This window comes from Nyctibius grandis, chromosome 2, assembly GCF_013368605.1.
Source record: "Nyctibius grandis isolate bNycGra1 chromosome 2, bNycGra1.pri, whole genome shotgun sequence".
Classification (NCBI taxonomy): Eukaryota; Metazoa; Chordata; class Aves; order Nyctibiiformes; family Nyctibiidae; genus Nyctibius; species Nyctibius grandis.
In genome coordinates this window covers 26,278,616-26,294,370 of record NC_090659.1, presented here as the reverse complement: position 1 = coordinate 26,294,370, position 15,755 = coordinate 26,278,616, and the positions used below count along the sequence as shown (strand labels likewise).

The following is a 15,755-nucleotide window of genomic DNA, read 5'->3' as shown; positions in this document are numbered from 1 at the left end:
AGTACATATGGATTAATTTTTAAGTGTAAATCCATCACCTATTAGAAACAGAAAGAAGATTTCTAAGTGGAGAGTCTTTCACCAAACTCTCTACCAGTGTGTCTATTCTGTTGCCAAATCAATTCAATGAATGGGAGCAATTAGTGCTCCCAGACTACACTCCTTTGATTTTTTTAACCTTTCAAGGAAATAATGCTTTTAAAGCATCTCTGCCTTTCCTCCCGAAACCATCAGTTTAGGAATGATCAAATACAACTGAAATGTACAACTACAATATTATTATTTAGCTGTTAGCATGGTAACTCTAACAGGGTCGTAAAGGGTACAGAGATGACAGAATCACAGAATGGTTGGGGTTGGAAGAGACCTCCGGAGATCATCTAGTTCAACCCCCTGCCAAAGCAGGTTCCCCTAAAGCACATTGCACAGAGCTGCATCCAGGTGGGTTTTGAATATCTCCAGAGAAGGAGACTCCACAGCCTCCCTGGGCAGCCTGTTCAGTGCTCTGTCACCCTCAAAGTAAAGGAAGTTTTTTGTCATATTGAGATGGAACTTCCCATGTTTCAGTTTGTCCCATTGCCCCTTGTCCTATTGCTGGGGACCCCTGAGAAGAGTCTGGCCCCATCCTGTTGACACCCACCCCAAAGGTATTTGTAAGCATTGATAAGATCCCCCCTCAGTCTTCTCTTCTCCAGACTAAACAGACCCAGCTCCCTCAGCCTTTCCTCATAAGAGAGATGCTTCAGTCCTCTGATCATCTTTGTAGCCCTCTGCTGGACTGGATTTTTGTTTTGACTTCGTTGATTTGGATATATTTTTCCAATCATCCATCAAAGTGGGTTGAAAAGCATGTCGTTAATTCCTGCATAGAATGTGTCTAGGGGAATGATGACTTGTCCTACTAATTTTCTCCCTCCTTGTACATTTTGGGCTTGTCTTCATTGGAAAATTGTGTTGCGCTGTAACATTATCTCCAAGACTCATGATAACTTCTAATGTTGAACCTGACTGCCCAAGCAGCTTAGACAAGGGTGAATGGTGTTGCCATGTCATCTCTGTGGAGATAAACCTTACACAAATCTCTTAAGGGCTGTCTGTGACTAGCAGGTTCTGTGCTAAACATGACAGTCTTTTCGTGTTGTCCACTGATGATAATTTTACTGTTTTTTAAGTGCTGTGCTTCTCTGAAAGACTGGGGTAGGCAACGTTCTTGTTCTTTTGAGTGAATGACAGTATACATTCAAACTAAATTTCAAAACTGTCCTTAAAAGTTGGTTGTTATACTTGTGGCTTTAACTCTGTTGCTCAGCTGTGGCAATCAATAATATTTCCTGTTCAGTAAGCAAGAGACTATAAAAATATTTTTGTCTCTTACAGTTTCTCTTAAGTTTTTTTAGAAATCCATGTTTCAGTGATCCTTGTGAATGAGACATGACATTGGGGAAATACTGTTTTCTGACCAAGCAAGCTAGCTAACATGTGAAGAATGTGACATTCACAGAGTGTATATGAGCATGGTCACTATCTCATATGTGGTATAGAACTGCAATGTCTTTATTCCTGATTGTTGTCTTCTCTTTGATAGGGACCGTAGACACTGGTTTTCTTTCTTTTTAGAACTTAGGATACTGTCTTTGAACAAGATGCAAATAATGGATTTTAAATACCAGTGGCTAACATACTGAGTACCATATTAGAGTTAAGACAAGAAATGCTAATATGCAATCACAAAATCTATATTTTGGCATAACAAAAACATAGCTTAAAATATGTGCCGATATTTAGTGAGCAGTCCAGTCTTTGGCCTTCCAGGTCAAGTGGTGTTCTTGTAGATGATGGTGAGCATACTGCTATGAGACAGGGGTCCTTGCTTGTTACTGTTCCAGTGTAGATACTGAGGTGTGTGATTCGTCACTGCCCCTACTATTCCAGGAAAGTTTAGATGAGATGTGAGAGACTGCTTAGCCGGTGCAGGTTTGTCACCTTTGCACTTCACTTGCTCATTTTCCTTGTCTAAGTAGAGAAGTAGGGTACAAGGTAAGGAAACCCTTTCTGAATGATTGTAGTAGAGGAAGCTTCAGTTCCACAATAAAAACGTAATATTTTTTAAGCCCATCTTCTCTTAAGTTGTATTTGAACAAGCCAGATACTGGTTTCGGTACAAACAATTTTGTTGCATTGTCTAGAGGAAGTTCTGTGCCTTTGGTTCGCTTTGCTGTCAAGAATGAGAAAAGAGCCTGTAAGAATTTTAAAGCAGAAGAAGTGTTTTTGCTGATGGATTAAAAAATGATCGTTTATGTGTTTTGTGACTAAAAAAGTCTATGAGAAATATTTATTGAATTTCCCATTGCAACTGCTAACCTTTTGTCCTTATAAATAATACTACACTTGGAGGGCAGGAATTAAATCAATTTGCCTAAACATTGTGTGATTTTTAGGCACTGTGTTAACTCCTGTCCAGTGTCCCTGTTCTGTTCCACAGTGGGTAAAGTTCCTCCCCATAGGCTTGCCTGTCATTTGCCTGCCCCGCATCGATCCCTGGGGTTGCCTAGGACAGCAAATGGGATTGGGCTCCCTGGCCTAGGTGCTTGAATCTACCCTAAGTGAGACTGATTGTGATTTCTGTCATTGTACGAGCAGTGATGTACGTGAAGGCATTTTGTTTCAACCTGTCACTGGATTTTAGGCGAGCTAACACAATGAGTCTCAGCTTCTTTCTCGCTTCCTCTGTGAATCTAAATCTATTATCTTTTAGTTGCATTTCAGCTGTCCTGATTTTATGCAGTTGGCCTGAGAGGCAAAACAGTCCTGTTCGGAATCATGTTTTTTCTGCTCCAAGATACAGTTGTTATATAGCATTTTTGTTTTATCTGGTACAGTGCCATCATGAACAGGGGCAAGTGTAGAGAGGATTTAAAGGTACAGAAATAGAATCAGAGCCATCTTCACCTATCATGGGAATATGAAAAGCAAGTTACAGTGGGAGGAGGTGGCAGGCTTTCCTATCTGTGTTTTTCTGGAGATAGTTGAGTGACTGGGAAGTAATGGAGCAATAGGTTGAGTCCCTTCACACCAGCACTGGTGCTAAGAAAGGGAGGACAAAGTAAAAAACGGAGCAGGTTGGTGCAGGGGGAGATGTGCGTGATCTTTCCTTCTAGGCCTTCTGTTCTGCTGCTGTCCACGCTACCTGGAGTCAAAAGCAACCTAGCCGTTGGTTGTGACAGGAATGATCACTGTATTGTTCTGAAGTTGCACTAATTTTGTTAGTACTTCCTGAGTCATCCTTTCTGAAATAGCAGATACGTTACTATATTTCATGCAGCAAATTAGTTTCTGTAAATTAATAGAAGAGACTAAACTTTCAAATATACCAGGATATCTAGAGTACCAGTACCAGTCTTTGAAGAATCAAAAGCCATGCGCCAAAAACACTGGATGCAAACCATTATTTTGATATGTTCTTCTGTAACAGTGCTTTCTGATCCACTTTCTGCTAGTCATATGAATAACATTGATATAAAGTAATACTCCAGAAGAAAATAATTTTTTTAATCTGTGTTTTTCTTTCAGGGCAATTAAAGCATTTCAGGAGGCGCTTTATGTTGATCCCAGCTTTTGTCGAGCCAAGGAAATTCATTTGCGACTTGGGCTTATGTTCAAAGTGAACACAGACTATGAGTCTAGTTTAAAGGTAGGTTTAAGTCCTTTCAAATTGAATTAACATTTGTTACAAGTTGTGTTGCATCTTAAAACTGCAAGGCATGCATAAGCGTATAGCAGTTAAATACTACCTGCTTTAGAAATAGAAGTGCTTCAGTATGAAGTATCTTAGTCTAAAGACAGAGTAAGGGTAGGATTTGAGGTGTGTTAGGTGTTAGAAATACTCAGAAAAGCCCAGCAAAATTATAGGTGAGCACTGATACTCCAGAAGATCAAAAATTTGGTGTAGGGCTCTCACTAAAATAGTACATTTTGGGGGGAGGCTGAGGACATAGAGAAAGTTGGAGGAAAAAGAAGAGAATAATTAGCAGCTTGGATTTCTTGATGTTCCTTCTCCCTCCCCCCCCCCCCCCAAGCTGCACTATTGTAAACTGGAAATTATTAAAAACTATTAAAAATAGAAAGCTTTTATGGAAAATAATGTTCTCGTATCCATTTTTTCTATCATTTCTACTTTTCTAGCAGTTAATCATTCTTTTATATCCTGGTTTGAGAGTCAGCTTCTAAGGCAATTAAATTCTGGCTAATCAGTTAGAAATGGTTTGTGTTACTACAGTACTTTCGGTTTTTTGTATGCCTTTAAATTTTTTTACTACTTGCATTCTTTTTGGGTCTCCAGTTGTAATCTGTCACATTATCTCCTTCCATTCAACATGTTAGCCCATTTTTTACCTCCTTCCGTTTCCTACTCTTATCTCCATGTTCTTTCCTTCCTGACCTTTAAATTTAGGTATATGTGTCTTGGAAAAAGGAAGTGTTATTTAACAGAGTTTTGTGTGCTGGGAAACATACCTGCAGGGCTGAGAATTTTGTAATTTGTAATTAAGTGTAATTTCTAAACATATTTCTGTGTATTTATTTCTCCTAAAACTACTGAAAATGTTAAATGTTTTGTTTTCAAGAATCTTGTGGCTTCCTTTTCCTGGCAGATTGTTTTCCTGGAAGTTGTATTTGTGAGGCTATCAGAATTACATTGTCCAATATCTGAAAGAGTGGAGTGTTACTCTCAGTTTTTCCTTTCAGTATTTGTAATAATGGGAAGCACTTCTCTCATCAGGCTTCCTTTTTTTTCATCCAGAGTCCAAGCTTTCACCTGCAGAGACAGGTGGAATTGGAAATTGTGCTTAGAGAGGATGATGATGCATAGGAGTAGGAAAGATTCAGTGCAATGAATGGCAAAAGAGAGCAAGGGGAGGTAGAGGTAGATAAGGACCTTGCTTGTTTGTAAAAAAGATAAATTATATTTGAAGAGAAATAATGGAGCAATACTGGGAGGAACTGGACCAACTGCTGCTTGGGCATATGAAAATGAAAGGCAGTGGTACTGAACAGGCATGTTATTGTGGCAGATTGTGAATGATAAATTCATTTTAAGTTCAGGATGGTTGTCTTCTTGTGTGTATAAAAGGTGACAAGATGATGTTTTGGGGTCTTTAGTTGCTGCCATGGTACAATACAAATACAGTGCTAGGTTAACGGTTGGACTTGATCGTCTTAAAGGTCTTTTCCAACCAAACCAATTCTATGATCACTGTGTTGGGAAAGGAATTGTGTGCGAGTTTGGGTGGTCCTATTTCCTTATACTTTGGCATGGATTTAGTATCAGCTGTTGTGATACATAGGGAATAAGAGAAGTGCTGAAGAAGTACATTTTGGTTTTTATTTTTAAAGAAGTCAGGGACAAAACAGAAGAGTAAATTTACAAGGAGGTAGTAAACTTGAAATTAAGTAGTGGAAGGAACTTCTGCATTTTAATTTTTAATAGAAGAAATTGATCAAGAAATAAATAACCTTTTCCTGCTGTGCCATGAAATACATTAAGTCTGTCACTGAATCAAAAATTTTAAAAGATACTATGAGAATTCAATCTAAATAATTCTGTTTTCGATCTTCACAACTTCACAAAATAAACAGGTCACGTATCAGAAGGATTTTGAGTATACCAAACTTTTAGTTTAGTTTTCGATACTCTAACTATGAATGGGAAAAAGACCCAAGAAGTATTTTAAAAACAAAAAAAAATATCTTTTGTAATGCAAAATTATCATGATTCCATTGCTTTTATGTGCAGTATGATTATCTCACTTAAGAAAACATATGGCAGCAACAAAAAACAGCTTACCCTGGAACAGTGTGAAGACCTTCAAAAGGATGATGAAATAAACATGACGGGGAGGGATGGGTGGTGTTGGATTAAGGATAGTTTCATATTGTCCTTAAGTCAATATAACTGCAACTAAAAGGTTGTCTCGTTTTCCACCTTGCAATCCTGATTGCATTGTTCGGCACCCTCTACTGCATTGAATCAAGTGATTTTTTTTCTCCATTTGCAGACTGAGGTGGATCAGAAGTCTGATCCAGCTCAACTTGAGATTGCCTAGTTGCTAGATCCAATGCAAGGTAGATGGCAGGAGTGTGTGAATGGGAAGGAGGGGGCAGAGCTGTCTTACCCCTTCTGGTACAAAACACAACACAAAACCCTACTCTGGAATTATCAACTGAAACACATAAGGTAGAGTTTCTGGTTTGCTTCCTTTGCGATGGAGGTTGCAATCCGTAGCAGAGAGTAACAGCGAGGAGTAAGAAAGAAAAGACCCAGTGGGGCTGTCTAGTCAGGCTCAAAGAGTTTCAGCTGTTTTCAGTTCAGCTCAGCTGTGGATTTTGTGTAGAGTCCTGAGACAGGTCTACTTTGTTTGAAAACAAAATATTACTGATTGAAACATATCTGCTTATACATCAGAATATATCAATTGAGGAGCAGACTAAGTAGAACAAGCAGGGCAGTAGCTTCTTTAAAAGCCAATCTGACTGATCCCTGAGTTGAGGTTTAAAAAAACCCCTTAAGCCAGAACTCTGCGTGGCAAGCATATGAGAGGCAAATCAGAAAATGCTTCTTTAGTGAAGAGAACAAAACGTAGTGCTGGTGCAGTGGTTATGCGCAGGCGTGGGGTGAATAAAATGAGGAAGGGAGATGATGAAAGAGTGCCAAAGGATGTTTTCACAGAATATCTGTCTCGTTCTTGGAGACTGAATATCTTGTCTCTTCACAAAAAAAAAGATAAGTGACCCAAAGTAATGAAAAGACGCAGTTGTCTTGTTGTGTCTTTTTTGCGTTTGTGGACCTTTTCAAAAGGATACAGGATTTTAGAGGGTGGTTATGTTGTTTAGGATCCAGCCTGCTAGTGACTGGCATTGAGCACGGACCCTTTCCTTGGGGCTCTGTATAACATAATTCGTAGCCCAGTTTGAGCTTCCTATTTGACACTGAGGCAGAAAGTGGAAGTAACTTTTCATCTGGTATTTGCTTGTGACTCTTCTGGATTTCACAGATTGTACCACGTTGCAGTAATGTACTTCAAATATCATAATATTTTTGATGGTATTTAAACATTCATGTTAAGTCTGTAATTGCTAAGAATAAACCATTGCCAGCAGATGAGTCATTGTCAGTAAGAGTCTTCAGGCGAAGGGGGAAGATAGGAGTCTGAAGGTCATACATTCCATGTTTTTCACAATTTTAGACCATTAACATAAATCATCTATATTTTATGTAAGCAATTTAAGCACAAAATTAATTTTTACTATTTTAAGATGTTGATGATCAAGATAATTACTAGAGTGCTGTTTAACAAGCATAAAATCAACTCTCAGTGTTTTTTCAAAATCAGTTACTTCTTTTGTATGTTTTTAACATTGCTGCCATTAAGACTTGCAAATTACTATGAGAACCCTTGACTGCTCTGTTATCCCATTGCCATAAACTCTGGCAAGAACGCCAGTGCTGTTGAAAATTACTTGGCCTTTAGGCTTACATTGATTTTTTAAAAAAAAAAAAAAAAAGTGGCCCTTCTGGTTGAAAAGAAAACAGTAACCTGACAGTTAGGGCAGTGGTACCTTCAGAGGTGATACATGAAAGCTGAATTTGCCCCATTAATCAGAAAATTACAGTCAAGTCCAAAATCAACTGGTGATCGCTTGCAGGGGAGGGGGGAAGATTTTATTATTGTTTACTATAGCTGCAACATACTATTAAGGTTTACCTCACAGTCCTAACCTTTTCACACTCTACTACATGTCCTGCTGCCCTCTTCCTGTTTGCCATTTCCTACAAACGACATTAGGAACACTGTGTTTGGTGTTAGCTGTGGTGGCTAACTGTGATACTCTGAAAGGAGAATAAAGCAAGATCTCTAGGAATATAGTCTATCTTTTTATTTGTTTGGTAAACGTAGTTGGAAAAAATGTTCAAGCTTCTTATTACGTGCCGCATTATTTCTGGCATGTCACTTGCTATCATAGTAATTTTCCTATTTGGTGAATACATTTTTTCAATTTTAGCCTCCTTTTTCTCATACATGTGTGTAATCATTCTGTCTTGTGCATGTGTCTCAGTTCTTCTCTTAAGTACTTTTGAATCTTAACCAACTTCTAGCAAATACGTCAGAATGAAAGAGATTTCAAAGAGAAGTTCCTAGAACATTCCTGCGTGACATGTTGCCCTAGAGCCACTTGAGCTCTGCAAGCTGAGGACCAGGTGATCTGGTTAGCTTGGTCTGCAACAGAGTCAGCAAATGACTGGTCGTGGGTCTGGTTTGTTGGGATGTGAAAAATTCCTATGAAGGGAACCATCCCATCCACATGGGAATTGCTGTGCATCGGGCAGCCCCTATGCCTCTTGTCCAGCCAGGAGCTGAACGCAGAGCTAGGTAGAGCATGAAGGGGGAGCTGGGTCTGTTGTGTGGGACCATTGACATGCATAAAAGAGAAGCTGAGGAAAAAAGAAAAAATTACAGCTTTGGTATTATTTAGTTCAATAGTTGAGTTACATTGGAAACGGCAGCTATGGGTAACCAGCCTTCCATCCGGAGCTCATTCTGCTTGGGGGCATTGAAGTATCATAGTGTGCTTTCAGTGGGGAGTTAGGGCTACGATCCTGAAAGCCCTTTGAATGTAAAATTCAGTTCACTTCCATTGTTTGCTGACAGACTACTTAAGGAAGAAAAAAGAAATTTTAGTTTGTCATATTTTTTAGAATGATAACATTGAGGGCATGGTGGGTGGGTTTGGTTTTGTGAAGAAATGTCTTGTTTGCTTGTGTTTGGGGTTTTTTTAGTGGTGGATTGTTGTTTTTTGGGGCGGGTTTTTTTTTTTTTGGTAATGGGTGGGCAGTAGGGACTCTGGACATGAGCACGTTATTTTATGGCACATGAAGCTATGTTGTGCTTTGGAAATTTTGTTTGGTTTTTAAATATTGCAGATTCATCCTGTACCCAGCAACAAAACTCTTAACAGAATGAGAACTAAATTTCTCATGTTTTCAATTATCTGCCTTTTAGAAGAAATACTGATTCTGCCTTTCACTTTTTAGAAATTTTTCCTCCTTATTTGTATACAAAACAGCTATCCTAGTAGTTTGCTTCAGGCCTATGCTTTGATCTTGCCCATAAATCATCAATTTAAATATAATTTTAGTTTTTTAATTATTTTCCTAAAGATTCTTATTTGTTAGTAATGTTAAGACATACTGCTTATATTAGGATAAGAAAAAGGCTGTGAAAGAATTAGAATTTATTGGGGAAATTTGCATGAATTACATGAATATGCATGAAATACAAAAAATTAAATACTGATATACAGATGAACAGCTCAACGTATTTATTTATGGTCAGACACTTTTCCATCACTTATTCAAATAATTCTCCTGTCTATATATATATATCTTTATGAAAGATATTTTTAGCTACTGCAGCTATCGTGTGCCAAAATATTGCTGTTATAGACATATTGTTCATTTTTTTATGCTCTTTTTCTCAGTAATAAATAAGAATGTATTTATGAAAGTGAAAATTTGTGTTTTCCAGCCTTCAGGTGCTGTTTCACAACCTAGTCATCTTTCATATGTACTTAGATTAGTAATTTTTAAGCTTAAGCATGTTAAATTGAAACCTTATGTATTTATAATTATTAAAGAAAAAATAACTAGTCAAAATACATACAGTTATAAGAAGTTTTAATTTCTTATGTCTAGTTTAATGTCTGTCATTCTACCAGAAACTAATCAGTGATATTTTTAGGCAAAAAAAAAAAAAGAAAAAAAAAAAAAAAGAGGCATTTTGTGGAAAGCAAGATGAAATGAGTCAAAAGATTATTTTAATAAAAATGTAAGTGGATGGAAAACAGCATTTGGGAATGAAGTTGCTCTCTTAAGTCTTTGTAGTTTGCATATGCTTGTGATGGAGAGACATACACAAGAAGTAAAAACATGAAATTTTTTTAAGGCAGCATGGCACTGTGATCAAACTCCAAGAGAGCTATTAGTGCAACTGGTTTTGGCAGTGGCTCATGATATCACAGTGTCTGGCCTACAGAGTGTTTTCTTCTGTTCTCTCTTAGTTTTGCTTGGGTTTGTGAGTCTTTCTGGAGTTTTCGTATAAAACTGTAGGTGTATTTTAGAAATGTCATGATTAGAAAGAGGAGTAAATGCTAAAATTGAATTAATGTGCTGTGTGGCATCGTCCGGCATTTGGCAGGGGGGAAAGAACAAACCATGAGAAGAGAAATAGTTGACTTGGAAGTTGAGCATTCAAGCTCATGAGTATTGGTGCTGGTATTCTTGCTTCATTTGTGGACCCTCTCCTCAAGGTATCTTGGTCCAGGTTTATTAGCTGTAAGTAACGGAAGGGTTGGCATTCAGGGCACGCAGTAATAGCTAGCTGTGCGCACTGGCTTGGTAGCAACAGATACCCGGCAAGGATTGCGCTGTGCTTTCTGTTCAGTCTGGGTGGCTGTGTGGGCTGGAGGCAGAGAGCTGCAGGTCCCGAAACGACCCCAGCTCAGGGCAGTTCAGCTCTGTCGTGATGCAGCAGCAGGGGCAAGCTTCCAGTCACCCCGTTCCCCTATGACATTTTGTTGCTGCTCGCTGTCCTTTGGGCTGTAGCGCAGGGATAGATAAATTTTGATGCTGCACAAATAATGATAAAACAGGCAGGCGACATGAGTATTAAAATAGCTTTGTGAAAAACACTTTGGTGTACTGTATAAGATGTTGGTCTTTCTGTTTGAAAATAATTTTTCAGGTACAGCTAGTCAAAACAAGATTCTTCTGAATGTACTGCTGTTACTCAGTTTGTGTGTATATGAGACCTTTGCTTCTTCTGCCCTCAAGCAGCTTGCTTCTGCCCTGTCCATGTCATGGTTTTCCTCAGTCTTGAAGGGTTCTTTTTTTTGAATGTTGGACAAAAGTAACTGAGTGTTTACACTATGCAAACCTTCATCTTAGAAGATGAATTTGTTCTGAACTCCGGAGAGTGGAGCAATGAGCTGACGTAGCAGCACATGTCGCACGTCCTCTCCTGACCCTCTCCCTTGGCCCCAGACATGCATGGCAAATGGAGGTTTGGCACTCTGCCACGGCTGATTACACAAGGCTTTCTGTGTCCTACTTATCTGAACAAAGGCTGCTCTGAGGAGCATAGGCATCACACCTAGGTCACATAGGTAGAAAAAGCCATCTCCTGACAGAATTTTACTGAGTCATGATGGAGCTTTCCTTCGTGGTAAGTCTGTGAGAATTGTCAGGTTTCAAATAAATGATGGCTTGACTTGCTTGCTAAACAAATGCAGAACCGAGAGCTATTAAACTTGCTAATGTCATCCTCGAGAGGAGGAGGGAGTAGAATCACTATTTTGAGGTCTCAGACTTGGATGTAAACAGAGATAGTACTGAAAATCTTGCACTAAGAAGAAAACAGTTCTCTGTGTTGGTCATTTATTGATTAAAGAAACAACAAAAACCTGGGTACTTGCCTCTTAAATTGTAAAGGACTAATTTGTTAGGAGAATTGGTGTTTAATTCTAGTAGTGAAAACATATTAAGTTACCTAAATGGGTGTCAGATTACTGTGATTTTACTGTCAGACCTAATGCTTTCATCAGTTCTGTTTACATGCAACCCACGGTGCTTCTGATCCTTGGAAAGGTTACCTTCGAAATTGTTTCCACAATCAGAGGCAAGTCAAGGACTCCAGAGGAGACAAAATAGGCTGTAGAGAATTGTGCAATTACAGATGGCTACAAATCAAGGTATATTATGACTTGAGCTGCAGCTCTTGAAGAGAGCCTGTTACTTTTTAACATTCAGAACGCTGCCTTCTAGGTAAATCCTCTTGCTCGGGATTTGAATTTCTGTAGACTGCTGTCTGCCTTGAGGTATTGTATGTCGTCTCTGAACTGCAGCGGCCTCTCCTGCATAATAACTATTTCACACAGCAGTAGCCAGCTTCAGTACTGCAATATTTGAGAGAGGTGCAGATGTTTGCTAGCTGCTTCTGTTTGTTGCAGAAATGGAAGTCGGAAATTATTACTTTTTTTTTTTTTTTTTTAATTTCTTGGCGCTGGTAATTGTGATTAGTGGATCTGCTTTTGACTGATGAGTTTTATGCGTTAGAATGCATGCATGCTTTTTTTTGTCTGATTTTGAATACTTAAAGGGAGCTATGTATTATTTATCTGGCAAGAGGTGTAGGTTTGCTTGTGTATGTGCGTTTCAGAGGTTCTTGGTTTGAAAGGTTCTGAGTTTTCTGTGTATTGCTTTACAATAGTTCAGTGCAAATGGTTTATTTTGCTGTAGTTACGGGCTTCGGTTTATCCATTTCTTTACTGTTTGTAGCTTGCTGAACAGTGCAAACAGAAATTTACTACACTTAGAAAATTTTCATAATGTAGATTTTGAAATTCAGAAGTCAGCTAAGTAGCAGTAAGAATTTAAATTTTTAGGAGGCATTGGTGAGAATATTCCTGCTTTTTTTTTTTTACTGTATAGCACTGATACTACTGGCATATTTAAATATTAAAATGGTTAGATTTTCTTCTATGGTTGACGGCTTTCTCTCGGTGAGTCTCACTGCAATAACCCTTCTGAAAAGCTACTACAGAACAGTTGTCAATCGTCTCTTTAGATCTGCTTATTTTTTATAATAACATTGCTCGGTGAGAGCAGATCTGTTCCTTTCTGCTTTATCTTTTCATATTAATTGTTAGTGACAGTGCAAGATGGCACATCTGTGCAAAATGGATTTTGTACCATTTAGATCGGTATACTCAATGTACAGGCCAAAGTATATCGGTCTGTTCCTTTTTTTCTTTTGTCAGGCAAAATGCAATATCAAGTAGAGCATTTTATTTTTATTTAGTCTTTTTTTTTTTAAGTTGCCTGCTTAGTAGAATCACTATGGTAACCGACTAAAGGATGTCTCTGAGGCACACAACCTGCATTGCAATGTAAGTGAGGGTAGATTTTAAGTTCTCTGACTGCTGAACAGTAGAAAAAGGAATAAGCAAGGCAGAGAAATAAGCTAATATTTAATATTTATAAGCTATTATTTAATGCTTGCTCTAAGGTTAAAAAGTTATTTACAAGTAATGTATACATGAGTTCATTTGCTGTGCTTTCTTGTGGGAATGGTATTGCTAAAATGTTCATTAAAGATCATAAATTTGTGTTATCATTCAACTTGAGTTCGTTTCATTTTTTTAAAAGCTGTTATATATTACAAATGATGTTGATAGAAGTCAGCGAGGAGGCAAGCTGTGTCACTCTGTGCCTTGCAGAGCTCATGAGAGCATCAGCATTCTTGGGTTTATGCTTTACTATGGATAATACATTAATTATCTAATATTTTTTCTGTTAAAAATGTTTATTTATAAATTTGGTGGTCTGTTAAACTCTTAGAAATCTGAGATGTGCGTTATATAGGCATGCTATACACGAGATATTATTAGGAACATGAGGAAAGTTATGTAGCATCTAGTAGCTCTGAGTATGACAATACTGAAAGCAAGTTGAATATACAACCGTTAATAAGATTTTTTTTTTTTCTTCCCAGCTACACTAATAAGCTCATGATGCCACCTACTTTGGCATCCTGAGCACCTGGAGCTAAATTATCATTTTTGTGCTAACAATATAAAATATACTAAAGTATCAGTAATGTTTTGTGTATTAGAAACCACCTGAAACTGTATTTTGTAGATAACTGTATTTATTAACAGTATTATTTTATATGCTGTCTCTTATGTTCCTTTATTCCTAGGCCTTATTCTTTATTGAATTAATATGTTAATCCAAATTCTACACTGTGTAGGAATTTTCTGTGAAGTTTATGGAAGAGTTCAGAGGCACTTGAGTTTGTATGCCTGCTCCATTCATTTTAACACACTTGATGGCATTTCAAACTGTAAATAGTGATCACTGAATTATCATGACACTCATGAAATGGTTGCTCACATCCGGACTTTCTGGCAGCCAAGACTTTCATTGCATTGCTTGCGTGACCTTCTTTCTAGAAGAGTGAAATGCTTGGCTCAGAACTTCAGAATGCAAAGATGGTTAAAAAGATACTTTTTGTAATTCTTGAGGAAAAGTGATTAAAAAGAAACAAGCTTTAATGTTTAACTGGAGTTATCTTAAAAGCTGGAGGGAGAGGATGTAAGAACTTAACTCCTTGTGAACTCGTGTTTTAATGTAAAGGTATTCATTTTTAAGTGCTTTTTGACAAGAAATCAATTTTTTAAAAAGACTTCACTCGATTTGAAGGAAGACTATTCTGGTTTTATAGATAGACAAATTGAGAGCTTCAATGTTTATGTCCATGAGGCTGTGCTCTAGCATGACTACATTCTCAGTTGTGTGTTCTGAGGAAAACTTGATCTTCCCGTTGTGACCATTCATTTGATGCAATCATTCTTCCTGATGCTATCCCAATTGTTTTGTGAAGATGTCTGTTGCCATCTTACATTACTAGAAGCGTTGCTACATGTTTGCAATGAAAAAAATTTACTTTCCTCTAGTAAACAGCTGAACAGAAATTGAAAATTGTTTCCTTTAAGACACGTGGTAAAATACAGTATTCACTTTCAAGTACAAAATTGATTTATTCTTATGAATTCGCCAACATGGTAGTACTACTTTGGTGAAAAACAAATCATTCTTTTTTTTTTTTTTCCAGCATTTTCAGTTAGCTTTGATTGACTGCAATCCCTGCACTTTGTCTAACGCTGAAAGTAAGTAACCTATAAGTATTTCCATTTATTTTGTTGTAGATTTTTAAAAATTGGTACAGGTTTTTTTTTTTTATGAATGAATCTTTCAGAATCAAAAGAATCAGTCCAGAGACAGGGGCAAAACCTGTTTCCGTCTGTCAATGGAGACATATTCCAGTGGAATTGTGGATTGTTTCAGTAAATGGAATAAGAAAACCTGAGACTTAGCTTATTAATTGCTCTGAAGACTTGAGTTGTGGAGGAAATGTACTGTTTGGTTGTTCATTTATTTATTTATTTGTAAACATAGTGCTTGTGCCATGGCACACATTTAATAGTAATTATTTGACGTTTTGTGTCATCGTGCTAATCTGTCATTTTTCAGTGATCATTTTAATGACATTTAAATTTATAGATCTAAAATTCAGCACCAGTTGTGCTGTTGAAGTAAGAAAAAGTACAAAATGTAATTTGTTTTGTTAGCTGCCAACTATATATTAGTCTGTACTTGATCACGTTACTCTTTTAATGTAGTATGATCTATCCTGTGCAGTATATACTGTAGGCTGTTACAGAGCATTCTGCAGGTATTTATCCATAATTAGTGGAATTGTATGCAAGAATAAGCATATGTTCCTGCATGTTTTGGAGTCTGTAAGAATTAAAAGGCAGGCAATTGTGAAGGAAATTATCCCCTCAGTTTTTGAGGTAACTTAATGCTGCTCTTGGTGTTGAGCTTAAATTAACTCTTAAGTCTAACTTCAGAAGCATTGGATAAAGTATTTAAAAGCATTTTTTTATTTCCTTAATTCAGAGCTGGATGGAATTGTGAATGTTCTGTCACCAAGGGTAATGAAAGGGGGTTTGTTTACGTGGGCGAACCTGCTGGCTGTATTGGTACCAAGCAGCCAGCTGTGCTACAAGGTCTTCTCCAAAGCTTTGTCACTTATCTGGAGCAGACACAGATAATTTTGTAAAATTGTTTGCAGAATTCT

At 37.6% G+C, this 15,755-nt stretch overlaps 1 protein-coding gene across 17 annotated transcripts in view; it reads left to right on the top strand.

Annotated features, from left to right (window-relative positions):
• Positions 1 to 15,755, top strand: part of KDM6A (lysine demethylase 6A) — a 165,915-nt gene that overhangs the window by 88,855 nt on the left and 61,305 nt on the right. For all 17 annotated transcript variants that reach the window (XR_011050315.1, XM_068425267.1, XM_068425261.1 and 14 more), the window contains exons 6-7: positions 3,571 to 3,691; positions 14,727 to 14,781. Coding sequence is in view for 16 of the 17 variants with exons in the window: in XM_068425267.1 (XP_068281368.1) it covers positions 3,571 to 3,691; positions 14,727 to 14,781 (176 nt within the window). In the remaining variant the exon portion in view is untranslated. The remainder of the gene's footprint in view (positions 1 to 3,570; positions 3,692 to 14,726; positions 14,782 to 15,755) is intronic.